Below are 12795 nucleotides of genomic sequence, written 5' to 3' on the forward strand. Positions count from 1 at the left end.
CCCCCCCCCCACGAAGAAATCACCATGGTAACACAACAACAAAAATAAACTGTTAACGTGTCCAAACTGCTCTCAGCTGCTCGATGTTAACGTTCTCACCGGGGGGCCACGCCTGTCCTGATCCGACCCCCCCAGGCTGCACCAGGACAGGTCGTTGAGGTCCGTTAGGAAGCATTTTATTTAAACTGCATCCTGTTTTAACACTGATGTCACTTCCTGTGTTGCTGCTTGGTGGGGGAACACAGAACTGCTGCCCAGCCAGCCAATCAGAAACACATCATCTGGTACCTGTGACATTAATGTACCCCCAACCAACCCCCCACCCCCCGGTCTGAACACCCCAGTGCTTCTCCTTCACTACTTCACACCCCTCATTCGTCATCCAAACACTTTTAGACATTTAGATTCACATCAGTTTATTTTGAAGCAACATCTTGTCATTTATGTCATTTACGTCATTTATGTCATTTTGTCGTTTCCACTTTTATTTCCACTTGCAACAAAACTTTCACCATGAAACCAAAGTCATATAAATTAATCAGCATTGATCTAACGTGTGTTTGTTTGTGAATGATCAATCTTTGATTGTTCCTCTGATGTGATGATGATGTGATGTGATCAGGGGTTCGGGTTAGGGATCATTGGTCAGAGGTTAAGGGTCAGGGTTGTTATAATGTAGGGTCTGTCGCTCCATAGAGGTTCTCTCTCAGAAACACCAGAATCTTCCTCCAGGCGTCTTCCTGGGCGTGAGCATGAGCCACCGTCTGTCCGCCCCACAGGGCGATCGCTGAAAAACAAACACCCAAAAACCCCAAGATTTAAGCTCCTTCAAGTTGTCGGTGTGATTCCTATAACCGCTGACAGCGTTCACAGCGTTCCAGTGAACCCACCCTTTTTATCTGATGTGGCTGACTTGAAGTAGCTGGCTCGCGTGAGGGGCGTGTACGGAGGTTCGATCAGGTGACCGGCGTTCGGGTACTGGAGGACAGTCAGCAGGTGGCTGTTCCCCGCCCGCTGCATCATGTCCTTCATCTGGAACACACACCGCACAAAGGGCAGTTATAACACACAACCAGTAGTTATAACACACAACCAGTAGTTATAACACACAACCAGTAGTTATAACACACAACCAGTAGTTCTAACACACTTCCATCAGTTTTAGCACACATCCAGCAGTTATAACACATATCCAGCAGTTATAGCACATCCAGTGGTTATAACATACATCCAGCCGTTATAACACACATCCAGCAGTTATAACACACATCCATCAGTTACGACACACATCCAGCAGTTATAACACATATCCAACAGTCGGATTCAGGAGGAACTCTCCTCTGAGTGCTCGAGGGTTCACTGGAGTTTGCCCAAACAGTCCACGTGTGTTTTGTGGATCTGTACCCCAAGAAGAGGAGTTTAAGTATCTTGGAATCTATCTCACAAGTTTTTTTCAGCTTCTAAACCTGGAGCGGAGCCAGCTGAGGTGGCTCCGGGATCCCCCCGGAGGAGCTGGAAGAGGTGTCTGTGGAGAGGTAAGTATGGGAGTACCTCCTGAGACTGTTGCCCCCGGTGGCTCGGCCCCGGATGAGTGGTTGAAGACGTGTTATTTTAACTCCAAACACTGAAAAGCAAACCCCACCAGAAGGAAGCGGTGCTGGCGGTGACTCACATCAGCTGCAGACTCACAGGAGGGCCAGTTCATGTCGTCCTCTCCAACCACCAGCAGCAGGGGGCACCGCAGTCGTCCCATCTGAGACACAGGAAGCATCATGTTGCTGCAGCTTGGGTTCATGCAAACTTCAAGTTCACACCCCAGAAGTCCACATATGGACACATGAGAGCAGCGCGAGGATTAAAGACCCTCCAAACACAACGACCAGAGCCAAGACACTCACGTCCACTTTCAGAGTGGGATCCGTGGGAATAGGCAGCAGTAAATCTCTCCAGATCACCTGGTTGTCATCAGTGACGCGGGTCTTTGCAGCTTTACTGATTGGACAGAAGTGTGATGTCATCATCTGGTGATGAAGATCAGGAAGTGACGCGTAGCAGATCAACTTACCCGCTGAGGAAACTCATTATCTCGCTGATGGATCCGTCAACCGGCTGCACGTGACTCCCACTAATACACACCGCACACCTGAGCTGACACACACACACACACACACACACACACACACACACACACACACACACACACACACACACACACACACACACACACACACACACACACACACACACACACACTGTTAACCTCCAATAACCTTCATAGAGGAGCCACACCAACAAGATGGACGTTTGTTGTCTCACCTTTATGACCTCAGAGTAAGCAGCCATTTTCAGGGTCATGCTGGTGCCAAAGGACAGGCCTATCATGGCGATCCTGCTGCCGAGGACCTGAGGGTGTTGCTGCAGGACCCGGTAGGCCTTCTGCAGCAACAGATCATGTCAGGACTGATGCATTACAGCTACACCTCAATGGCTGTACCTTAGGTCAGTGGTCTCCAACCAGCCGGTCGCGACAAGAACATTGTGCCGGTGTTCTGGATTAAAATCCAGCAGATTATCTTGAGATTGCCCAAAAAGCAGTGAAACCCTGCTTCCATTTCCAAACTCCTGTCTTTGTGAAGCAGGATTTACAGCAGTGACCAAACAAAACCAAACTACGGTCGACCAGACGTCCGGAACACACTTCAGGTGTCATTGTCTCTACTGCCTCTAGATATGACCAACTCATTGCAGAAAAACAAGCTCAGGGTTCCCACTAGTTCTCATTATTATGATTATTTGATCAACTTGTTCAGTTTTATATAGAAATGGTCATCATTTCTGTATATATAATTTCTGTACATATCTACGTTTGTCTGTACCTGACCTGGATTTGACCCTTGCCTAACTTTCTTGTTAAATTTTAATGTTTGACTCTGATCCAGTGTTTGGTGCTGCCTGTGGTGAACCCTCGGTCAAACAGAACTGTTGTTGTTAAACTACTTTACAGTTGTAATGATAAGACACCATTAAGATTAAACATTACACAATAAAATGAATAGTTCTGAGTTGTAAGACTCGTGTTGGGTCGTAGCATCAAGACTTCCACAGAATCACAAGTTCTCACACGGGGTTTACCTCAAAGTAGTCGTTCCCCACCAACTTCCCAGTTTCCAGGGTGACTTTAGGCGTCAGGTAGTCGAGGGCGAGGGAGGCGAAGCCGTGTGAGGCCAACAGCGCTGCCCGATACTCCACCAACTTCCCTCCACCCCCCCACAGGTCCAAGACCCCGGGGAATGGTCCGGGTCCTTCAGACAAGTCAACACAGTTTGGTTTCTGCCAGTACATTTGGGGTTTTATGGTCATTGTTGCTCAGAATGTTACAGGTGAGGTCCACCCACAGGAACCTTACCCCAGGTTCTCCTCCTGACCTACCTGGGGGCAGGTAAAGGACCGCAGAGAGTCCGTCTTCTGTGACTGGGATCCTTTGGACTCCCGGGGCCACGTACCAACGTTCCACCTCCACACCAGCCAGCGGCACCAGACCCACAAACCCCTCCGTCTGGTGTCCCGTGTACACTGAGATGGTGAAGACCATCGGACTCTGGGCGTTCACCTTCCTCAACCTGGGGGATTATGGGAAGACTTACCCACTGATACCGATCATTGATTTGGTATTGATTAGTTTAGTCTGCAATGATCCTTCTTGCTGACCCAATCCATGGACGGCTGCCTGGAACGGGTCTGAGGCTCCAGAGCAGACCCATCTGTTCCACCCCAGAATACGTCCCCCCCAGACTGGGATCCTCTGAGACTGTCAAACAGATAAATGAGTGAAGCTGATGTTCATGTTTGTCCTTTCATTACAACACCAGAATGTTCCTCTTTATCTTTGAAGCGTTCTAGATGAACTGTCCTGAGTTTCATGGGTCTGGGCTTTGAACCCATTACCATTGATGGTCCCAGCAGCGCTGGTGCAGTAGTGAGCAAACGCCTCCCAGCTGTGTCCATCATCACACTTGTGGAGAGCGTGGAGGGTCAGCTGGAGACCAGGGGGGGCTTTCTGAACCAACACAGTGAACTTCTCGTCCACGAGTCCTCTGGACGGGAGGACCGACAGCTGCACACAAGACGGGTTCACGTCCATCTGACCTGAGCAGAAGATCACGCCATAAACAGGTAGGACCACACGCTGTCACACAAAATCACACAAATATGACACAAAATAAAAGTGATTAAACCTTCATTGTCTGTTGGGCCATTAGTTCTGCCTTTCCCTGCCCCTCGTGGGTTTTTGTCTACTTCCTGTCTGTTCCTGTCTACTTCCTGTCTGTCCATATTTGTGTACGATAGGCGTGTCCATCCAGCCCAGATGTTTTGGAATCGATTCCAAAAGGCTATATATTCACTAAAATATATGTTAAAAGAAAATCAGCTATCTATATGAGCTATATGTTCTGATGGTTAGTTGGTGCAGGTGTAACCATCAATGCGCTGTGATTTGTTTTATTGATGAATCCAGTTTTGGCCTCCAGCCGTTTATTCTGTCAATATTTACACCGGATCATAAAGGGATCATGGATCTCCTCATTGAAACTTCTCTCAGTCAGGACAACCAACTAATCCATGGAACTAGAACAAGAGAACATTAGACTTTATGGTGCTCTTTCGTAAGCCTTTACAAAGCAGGTCTGTTGATCCATCTGGAAGTTGGTTCCTCTCCTCTGGACTCTATGTAAGGGTTCTATATCACAGCTCCATCCTCTAACGTCATCTGGACTCGACTCACATAGTTATCAGAGTGTTTTCATCAAGGTCTACAGGATTAAATGTGTGAAGCTCACTCAAAGACGTTTCCAAAAGTGGCAAAAATACATCCTGCTACACAAGCAAACGTGAAAAATGAATGAAATAAAATTTAAAAAAAGGGTGACAAAGTAAACTGAAATGAAATTTTAAAAATGAGATAAGAAATTAAAACTAGACATCAATATATTAGCTTTCTGACGCTTCATATTAGATCTTTTTGGTGCTGGTCACCTGTGGTACCAACCTTCAGCCTCCACTCGTTTTGTCAGCCTGTTTTTGTTTTTTGTCTCTTGAACCACTGCTCGTCGGTGCCTGAAAAGGTCGCGACCCCCCCAGCTGAGATCCTCATTTGATTGCGTCATCCTAACGCCCCTCCTCCCCCCTGGCTAACAACATTTAGCACGTCTGGTCCGTCTGCGTTTGGTTCCAGGGATAAAAACACCCAGAAGCTCCAGAACCGGCTCGGTCTGGTCCAGGTCAAGTCGGGTCACCTTCACCTCCTCAGGCGTCACATCTTCACTGTTCTATCATCTCACCTTGACCTTCATGTTCTGGATCCACTTCCAGTGCTGTTAAATGAACGGTTACCTTCAGTGAGGTCACTGAAACCTGACCAGAACCCAACAGCACCAGGATCCGTGACTAGAACACGTTTTCAGTCCCATGTAGAACTTCCACACACGTCGCTCCGGGTGACATTTCCTGCTGCGGCGCTTGGATTGCGACATTATTTGTTCTGCAGTTAAACGTTTGCTAACAGCTAGCGAGCAGAAGATCAGGAGTGTGTTACACCAGGATTTAGAGCCAGAATCCAGGTGGCTTCTCACCTGCTGAGTGGACACACACCTCCGGGCCGTCGTCTCCTGGTGGTCCGCTCCTCCGGTCTGCAGCTCTGGAACCCGACACACACAGACGGACTGAAGTCCAGCTTCACTCTCCTCCCCCAGCAGGAGGAGATAAGACGGGATCCGTGATCCCGACGGGACAGTCGACTCGCGTGCAGGTCGGGTTTGAGGCGTGGCCATCTGGGAGAACGCCAAGGACCAATGCTGATCTCCATGTTGCCACGGTGACAGACAGGATGACCACATCAAGACAGGGGAGTGTCTGTGGACTGAGATGAGTTACATCAGTTTTATTCTGAGACAGCGTCCTGTCATGTGTCATTCTGTCGTTTACACTTTTCTTTCCATATGCAATAAAAATTTCATCATGAAGTCAAAGTCATATAAATTAATTTCTATTTTATTTTATATACTAATCTGATATCTGATGAGAAATTAAGAGCACACTCTAGTTAGTAAATACTTCATACGCATGCATACATGTTAGTGTGTACAGGCCCCTCTACCACACACACACACACACACACACACACACACACACACACACACACACACACACACATACACACACACACACACACACGGGGGGCTGTAGGCATTCTGGGGGAGGTAGAGTGGTGAGCAGCTCCATCAGATTGGTATGCACAAAAAATATATAAACACAAAATATTTACATATATTAGGATATAATATGACATAGGCCAGCAGTGGGTCAGTGTTCTATTTTTAGGTTAGAGAGTTTTTATCCAATCAGAATTCAGCTAGCTTGTGTTGCCAGGTTGCATTAAATCTGCTCAGGGCCTTCAGAATCCAGACTGCAGGTCTCCCTCCCCTGTGAGTCAATGGTTACAAAGAATTGATAGACAGATGAGATAGCCAATCAGATCACAAGTTGGCCTTCTTCTTGTCCTGTCATTGGATACTCACTCTGAGAAGGCGGGGCTACGCAGACGCACATTTGAAGACATCCTCTTGTGAGACGAGGTCGTCCGATCCCTGAACGAGCTAATTTGTTGCCTAAAACGCACGGATAAACTGTCATCAAAGTGTTCTTGAGGAAAGAAAGGAGAATGGATTTTGTGTTTAAATAAACCGTTTGAACAGCTGCTTTGGTGAATAAAGGCTTTTATTTTTTAATTTTTCATATGTAAAAGAGACATGTTTCATTGTAACGCCGTCACTACTGGAAAATCGGTCGTCTCATCCACAATAGCCGTGGTGCAACATCTAGTAGTGTGTGAGTGTGTTTCTGAGCTGTTGTGTCATCATGATGGTCATTTCAGTCGGTTTTGTTGTGACGTTCTTCTGTGACGTCTATAAAGGTGTCACCACGGGTTCTTCTGTGTGAGTGACAATAAAAGGAGTCGGGCTGACAACACTGTTAGGGGTTAGGGTTAGGGGTTAGGGGTTAGGGTTACTGTTAGGGATAACGGTGTCAGTGTTAGGGGTTAATGTTTGGGGATTGGTGTTAGGTTTAAGGGTTAGGAGTAAGGGTTAAGGTCTGGGTTAGGGTTAAGGCTAGGATTAGAGTTAGGGGTCAGAGGTTAAGGGGTTAAGGTTCAGGTTGGCGTTAGGGGTCAGAGGTTAGAGGTCAGAGGATAGGGGTCAGGGGTGTTATAATCTGGGTCTGTCATTCCATAGAGGTTCTTCCTCAGAAACCTCAGAATCTTCCTCCAGGCGTCTTCCTGGGCGTGAGCATGAGCCACCGTCTCTCCGCCCCACAGGGCGATCACTGCAGAGAAAACAAACACCCACCAAACCTCAAGAGAGACATTCTGATTTGAGCATCTTAAAGTTGTCAGTTTAATTCTGAGAACCGCTGACAGCGTTACAATGAACCCACTCCTCTCATCTACACCAGCTGGTTTGTAGAAGCTGGCTCGCATGAGGGGCGTGTACGGAGGTTCGATCAGGTGACCGGCATTCGGGTACTGGAGGACAGTCAGCAGGTGGCTGTTCCCCGCCCGCTGCATCATGTCCTTCATCTGGAACACACACCGCACAACCAGCAGTTACAACACACATCCAGCAATTATAACACACATTCAGCAGTTAAAACACACATCCACCAAAAAAAGTGTACTACTGGGAAACTCTGCTGGTTTTGTGCTAGAGATAATCTAGTTGTGTGAACCTGGAATGTAAGAACACTAACAACTGATGGGAAACTTGAAGAGCTAATCCACAAAATGGACCAATGCTGCTGGAATATGTTAGGCATCAGCGAGCTTCATTAGAAAGGATTCAGTAAAACATCAAATGATGTAGGCCACAAGCTCTATTTCAGCGGCAAGGACGGCAAATACCAGCAGGGTGTTGGCTTCCTGGTTCACAAAGACATCAAGGACACTGTCATGGGATGCCGGCCAGTCCAAGTAGACTCACTACCATTCATATAAGAGCAACATTGTTTAGCGTCACCCTTATCCATGCCTATGCCCAAACATCCACGTATGAGGACAATGAGGTAGAAGAGTTTTATGACCAACTACAAGCTCCTAGATCAAACTCCAGAGAAAGACATCATGATAGTACAAGGAGACTGGAATGCAAAGGTTGGAGAGGATGTCTACACCAACTGGAAAGACACATGTGGCCCATACAGCAAAACCGAGACCAACGACAGGGGCCTTAGGCTTTTGGAGTTCGCCAGGTACAAAAACCTGCTGCTGGCAAACACACTTTGCCCCCACCAGGTCACCAGGTGATGGACCAGGCACAGTCCTGGTGGAAAGTACCATAATCAGATCGACTAAATCATGGTCAAGAAACGCTTTCACTGAACTATTAACACTTGTAGGACTAGCAGCTTTCCAAAAGCAGACATCGGGAGTGACCACGACTTTGTCTTGATGTCTATTGTCTTCGCTTAAAGAAGTTCAAAAGCTCCAAGTGCAATAGAATGAAGTTTGCTCTGGACAAACTACGAGACCCTGAGGTAGCAGAAGTCTTCAAAGCAAAGATAGGAGGAAGGTTTGCACCACTGCTCATCCTAGGTACAGAGTAAATTGATGTCACCAGTATAACCACCACAATGACCAAAGCCTTACCTGAAACAGCCACTGAGATCCTTGTCCCAAGAAAAAAACTTGGGTTACCAATGAATTGCTGGACTTGTGCAACAAGCCAAGAGTCCTTAAGAAAAGTTGTATAAAGGATCTGATGCTTATAGAGAAGCCAACAAGAGCATCAAGAAAGCCATGCGGGCAGCAAAACAGACTTGGATTGAGGGAAAGTGCAGAGAAATCGAGAACAGCCTGAATACCAACAATTCCGAGTTGGGATATCAAACCATTAGGGAGTTAACAGCAAAAACAGACCAGAGTCTCTACAATTCAGAGTAAGACTAGTGAATGTTTAGTGGAACAACATAAAATCTTGGACAGATGGACAGAATGCTGCTCTGAACTCGACAACCACACGGCAAGTGGAGATCCCACAGTTCTGACATGTCCTCAAGCCGTGAAGGAAGAAGACAAGCTTCCCATCCTCCATGAAGAAGTTGAAACTGCAACTGCAAAGTCAACAGGTCCATAGGCACAGGACACAGCGTCCAGCTTCAAATATCTCAAAGCAACCGTGTCCGATGAAGGACCCAAACAGCAAGTTCTTGCCAGAATTGATCAAAACAATGGCTGCTCTGGAAAAACTCAAGCCGATATGGAAAGACAAAAACATCAGTCTGGCATCAAAGATGAGACTGTTGCACTCACTGTTAATCTCAGTCTTTCTACATGCTTGCGAAACTTAGGCCCTTGGCCGGTTGAGCTTTTGAAGAGAATACACAGCATGGAGATGAGATGCTACAGAAGACTTATGGGTATCATCTACACCCAACAGGTCACAAATGAGGAAGTCTGGCAGAAGATGGGAGGACAACATCCGAGAATGGAGTCACTTGACACTGAGTGAGGCAGTGAGAGGTGCTGAGGAAAGAGAGGGATGGAGAGAGCTGGTCAACAGATGGTCTGGGTGCCCCAATGACCCTCCTGGGTTTTGGGATAGACTAGACTAGACTAGGCTAACACACATACAGCAGTTATAATACACATCCAGCAGCTATCACACACTAGCAGGAAGCAGCGCTGGCGGTGACTCACATCAGCAGCAGACTCGCAGGCGGCCCAGTTCATGTCATCCTCTCCGACCACCAGCAGCAGCGGGCACTGCAGTCGTCCCATCTGAGACACAGGAAGCATCATATCGCTGCAGCTTGGGCTGTTTAAGCAAATTATTCCAAACTTGTTCATGCAAACTTCTAGAGTTCTAGAGTTGTCAGCATAAAATTCCATGGATGGGCACTGTGAGAGCAGCGTGAGGTGGACGTGAACATAATGCATAAAAAACATCCAAACACAACTGGAAGACGGAGGGAAGACACTCACGTCTACTTTCAGTGTGGGATCCGTGGGAATAGGCAGCACCAAATCTTTCCAGATTACCTGGTTGTCATCGGTGATGCGGATCTTCGAAATGTTACTGATTGGACGGAAGGATAACGTCATCAACTGGTGACGAAGATCAGGGAGTGACGTGTAGCAGATCAACTTACCCGCCGAGGAAACTCATTATCTCGCTGATGGATCCGTCAACCGGCTGCACGTGACTCCCACTAATACACACCGCACACCTGAGCTGAGAGACCACACACACACACACACACACACACACACACACACACACACACACACACACACACACACACACACACACACACACACACACACTGTTAACCTCCAATAACCTTCATAGAGGAGCCACACCAACAAGATGGACGTTTGTTGTCTCACCTTCATGACCTCAGAGTAAGCAGCCATTTTCAGGGTCATGCTGGTGCCAAAGGACAGGCCTATCATGGCCATCCTGCTGCCGAGGACCTGAGGGTGTTGCTGCAGGACCCGGTAGGCCTTCTGCAGCAACAGATCATGTCAGGACTGATGCATTACAGCTACACCTCAATGGCTGTACCTTAGGTCAGTGGTCTCCAACCAGCCGGTCGCGACAAGAACATTGTGCCAGTGTTCTGGATTAAAATCCAGCAGATTATCTTGAGATTGCCCAAAATGCAGTGAAACCCTGCTTCCATTTCCAAACTCCTGTCTTTGTGAAGCAGGATTTACAGCAGTGACCAAACAAAACCAAACTACGGTCGACCGGACGTCCGGAACACACTTCAGGTGTCATTGTCTCTACTGCCTCTAGATATGACCAACTCATTGCAGAAAAACAAGCTCAGGGTTCCCACTAGTTCTCATTATTATGATTATTTGATCAACTTGTTCAATTTTATATAGAAATGGTCATCATTTCTTTATATATAATTTCTGTACATATCTACGTTCGTCTGTACCTGACCTGGATTTGACCCTTGCCTAACTTTCTTGTTAAATTTTAATGTTTGACTCTGATCCAGTGTTTGGTGCTGCCTGTGGTGAACCCTCGGTCAAACAGAACTGTTGTTGTTAAACTACTTTACAGTTCTAATGATAAGACACCATTAAGATTAAACATTACACAATAAAATGAATAGTTCTGAGTTGTAAGACTCGTGTTGGGTCGTAGCATCAAGACTTCCACAGAATCACAAGTTCTCACTCGGGGTTTACCTCAAAGTAGTCGTTTCCCACCAACTTCCCAGTTTCCAGGGTGACTTTAGGCGTCAGATAGTCGAGGGCGAGGGAGGCGAAGCCGTGTGAGGCCAACAGCGCTGCCCGATACTCCACCAACTTCCCTCCACCCCCCCACAGGTCCAAGACCCCGGGGAATGGTCCGGGTCCTTCAGACAAGTCAACACGGTTTGGTTTCTGCCAGTACATCTGGGGTTTTATGGTCATTGTTGCTCAGAATGTTACAGGTGAGGTCCACCCACAGGAACCTTACCCCAGGTTCTCCTCCTGACCTACCTGGGGGCAGGTAAAGGACCGCAGAGAGTCTGTCTTCTGTGACTGGGATCCTTTGGACTCCCGGGGCCACGTACCAACGTTCCACCTCCACACCAGCCAGCGGCACCAGACCCACAAACCCCTCCGTCTGGTGTCCCGTGTACACTGAGATGGTGAAGACCATCGGACTCTGGGCGTTCACCTTCCTCAACCTGGGGGATTATGGGAAGACTTACCCACTGATACCGATCATTGATTTGGTATTGATTAGTTTAGTCTGCAATGATCCTTCTTGCTGACCCAATCCATGGACGGCTGCCTGGAACGGGTCTGAGGCTCCAGAGCAGACCCATCTGTTCCACCCCAGAATACGTCCCCCCCAGACTGGGATCCTCTGAGACTGTCAAACATAAATGAGTGAAGCTGATGTTCATGTTTGTCCTTTCATTACAACACCAGAATGTTCCTCTTTATCTTTGAAGCGTTCTAGATGAACTGTCCTGAGTTTCATGGGTCTGGGCTTTGAACCCATTACCATTGATGGTCCCAGCAGCGCTGGTGCAGTAGTGAGCAAACGCCTCCCAGCTGTGTCCATCATCACACTTGTGGAGAGCGTGGAGGGTCAGCTGGAGACCAGGGGGGGCTTTCTGAACCAACACAGTGAACTTCTCGTCCACGAGTCCTCTGGACGGGAGGACCGACAGCTGCACACAAGACGGGTTCACGTCCAACTGACCTGAGCAGAAGATCACGCCACTAACAGGTAGGACCACAGCAGGAAATGTGACAGGAATACAGAGTCACCACGATAAGACTGAAAATAAAAGTGACTACACCCTCATTGTGTTTTAGGCCATTTGTGCTTCCTGCTTCCTGTCTGGAACAGACAGTCATAAAGATCGAATATGAAGCATCAGAAAGCAAAAAGCCTTTTGGAATCAGCTCCAAAACGCTATATATTCTCCATATATATATATATATATTTTAATTCGATACACAGTACTAAAGTAATCCCCGAAGAGAAATTAGGAGCACACTCTAGTTTGAACAAACACATGTATATACTGTATATATGTATGTACAGGCCCCTGTAACGCACAGAGACACACACAGGGGGCCCCGTAGGCATGCAGGGGGAGGTAGCGTGGCGGGCAGCTCCTACATGGTGCGCCCCAAATGAGAAACTTTGTGAAGGGGGGCAGCGCCTTGCTCAAGGGTTCCTCGACAGTGCTCCGGAGGGTAGCTCACACCTTCCACTGGAACAT

The 12795-nt window shown here is 47.6% G+C and overlaps 2 protein-coding genes across 4 annotated transcripts; both read right to left on the reverse strand.

Annotated features, from left to right (window-relative positions):
• Positions 1-416: 416 nt before the first annotated feature.
• On the reverse strand, positions 417-6690 carry LOC137593614 (peroxisomal succinyl-coenzyme A thioesterase-like). 3 transcript variants are annotated; one of them, XM_068312493.1, is made up of 12 exons: positions 6576-6690; positions 5631-5917; positions 3946-4141; positions 3709-3808; positions 3430-3620; positions 3133-3302; positions 2317-2436; positions 2066-2148; positions 1899-1992; positions 1673-1753; positions 891-1032; positions 417-787 (listed from the first exon to the last, which is right to left on the reverse strand). In XM_068312493.1, exons 1-12 carry the CDS (start codon positions 6688-6690, stop codon positions 669-671), a joined length of 1698 nt encoding a protein of 565 aa, XP_068168594.1. In that variant the 3' UTR covers positions 417-668. The 3 variants fall into 3 exon arrangements, with proteins under 3 accessions (XP_068168594.1, XP_068168597.1, XP_068168596.1); XM_068312496.1 differs by having other exon boundaries at positions 3946-4146; positions 6576-6682; XM_068312495.1 differs by lacking the exon at positions 6576-6690 and having other exon boundaries at positions 5631-5909.
• Positions 6691-7666: 976 nt separating this feature from the next.
• LOC137593719 (acyl-coenzyme A thioesterase 5-like) lies at positions 7667-12795 on the reverse strand. The gene is made up of 10 exons (XM_068312657.1): positions 12781-12795; positions 12066-12234; positions 11831-11930; positions 11552-11742; positions 11255-11424; positions 10439-10558; positions 10201-10283; positions 10034-10127; positions 9749-9829; positions 7667-9574 (listed from the first exon to the last, which is right to left on the reverse strand). Exons 1-10 carry the CDS (start codon positions 12793-12795, stop codon positions 9476-9478), a joined length of 1122 nt encoding a protein of 373 aa, XP_068168758.1. The 3' UTR covers positions 7667-9475.

The sequence above is a fragment of the Antennarius striatus genome, chromosome 4 (assembly GCF_040054535.1).
Source record: "Antennarius striatus isolate MH-2024 chromosome 4, ASM4005453v1, whole genome shotgun sequence".
NCBI classification, from domain to species: domain Eukaryota; kingdom Metazoa; phylum Chordata; class Actinopteri; order Lophiiformes; family Antennariidae; genus Antennarius; species Antennarius striatus.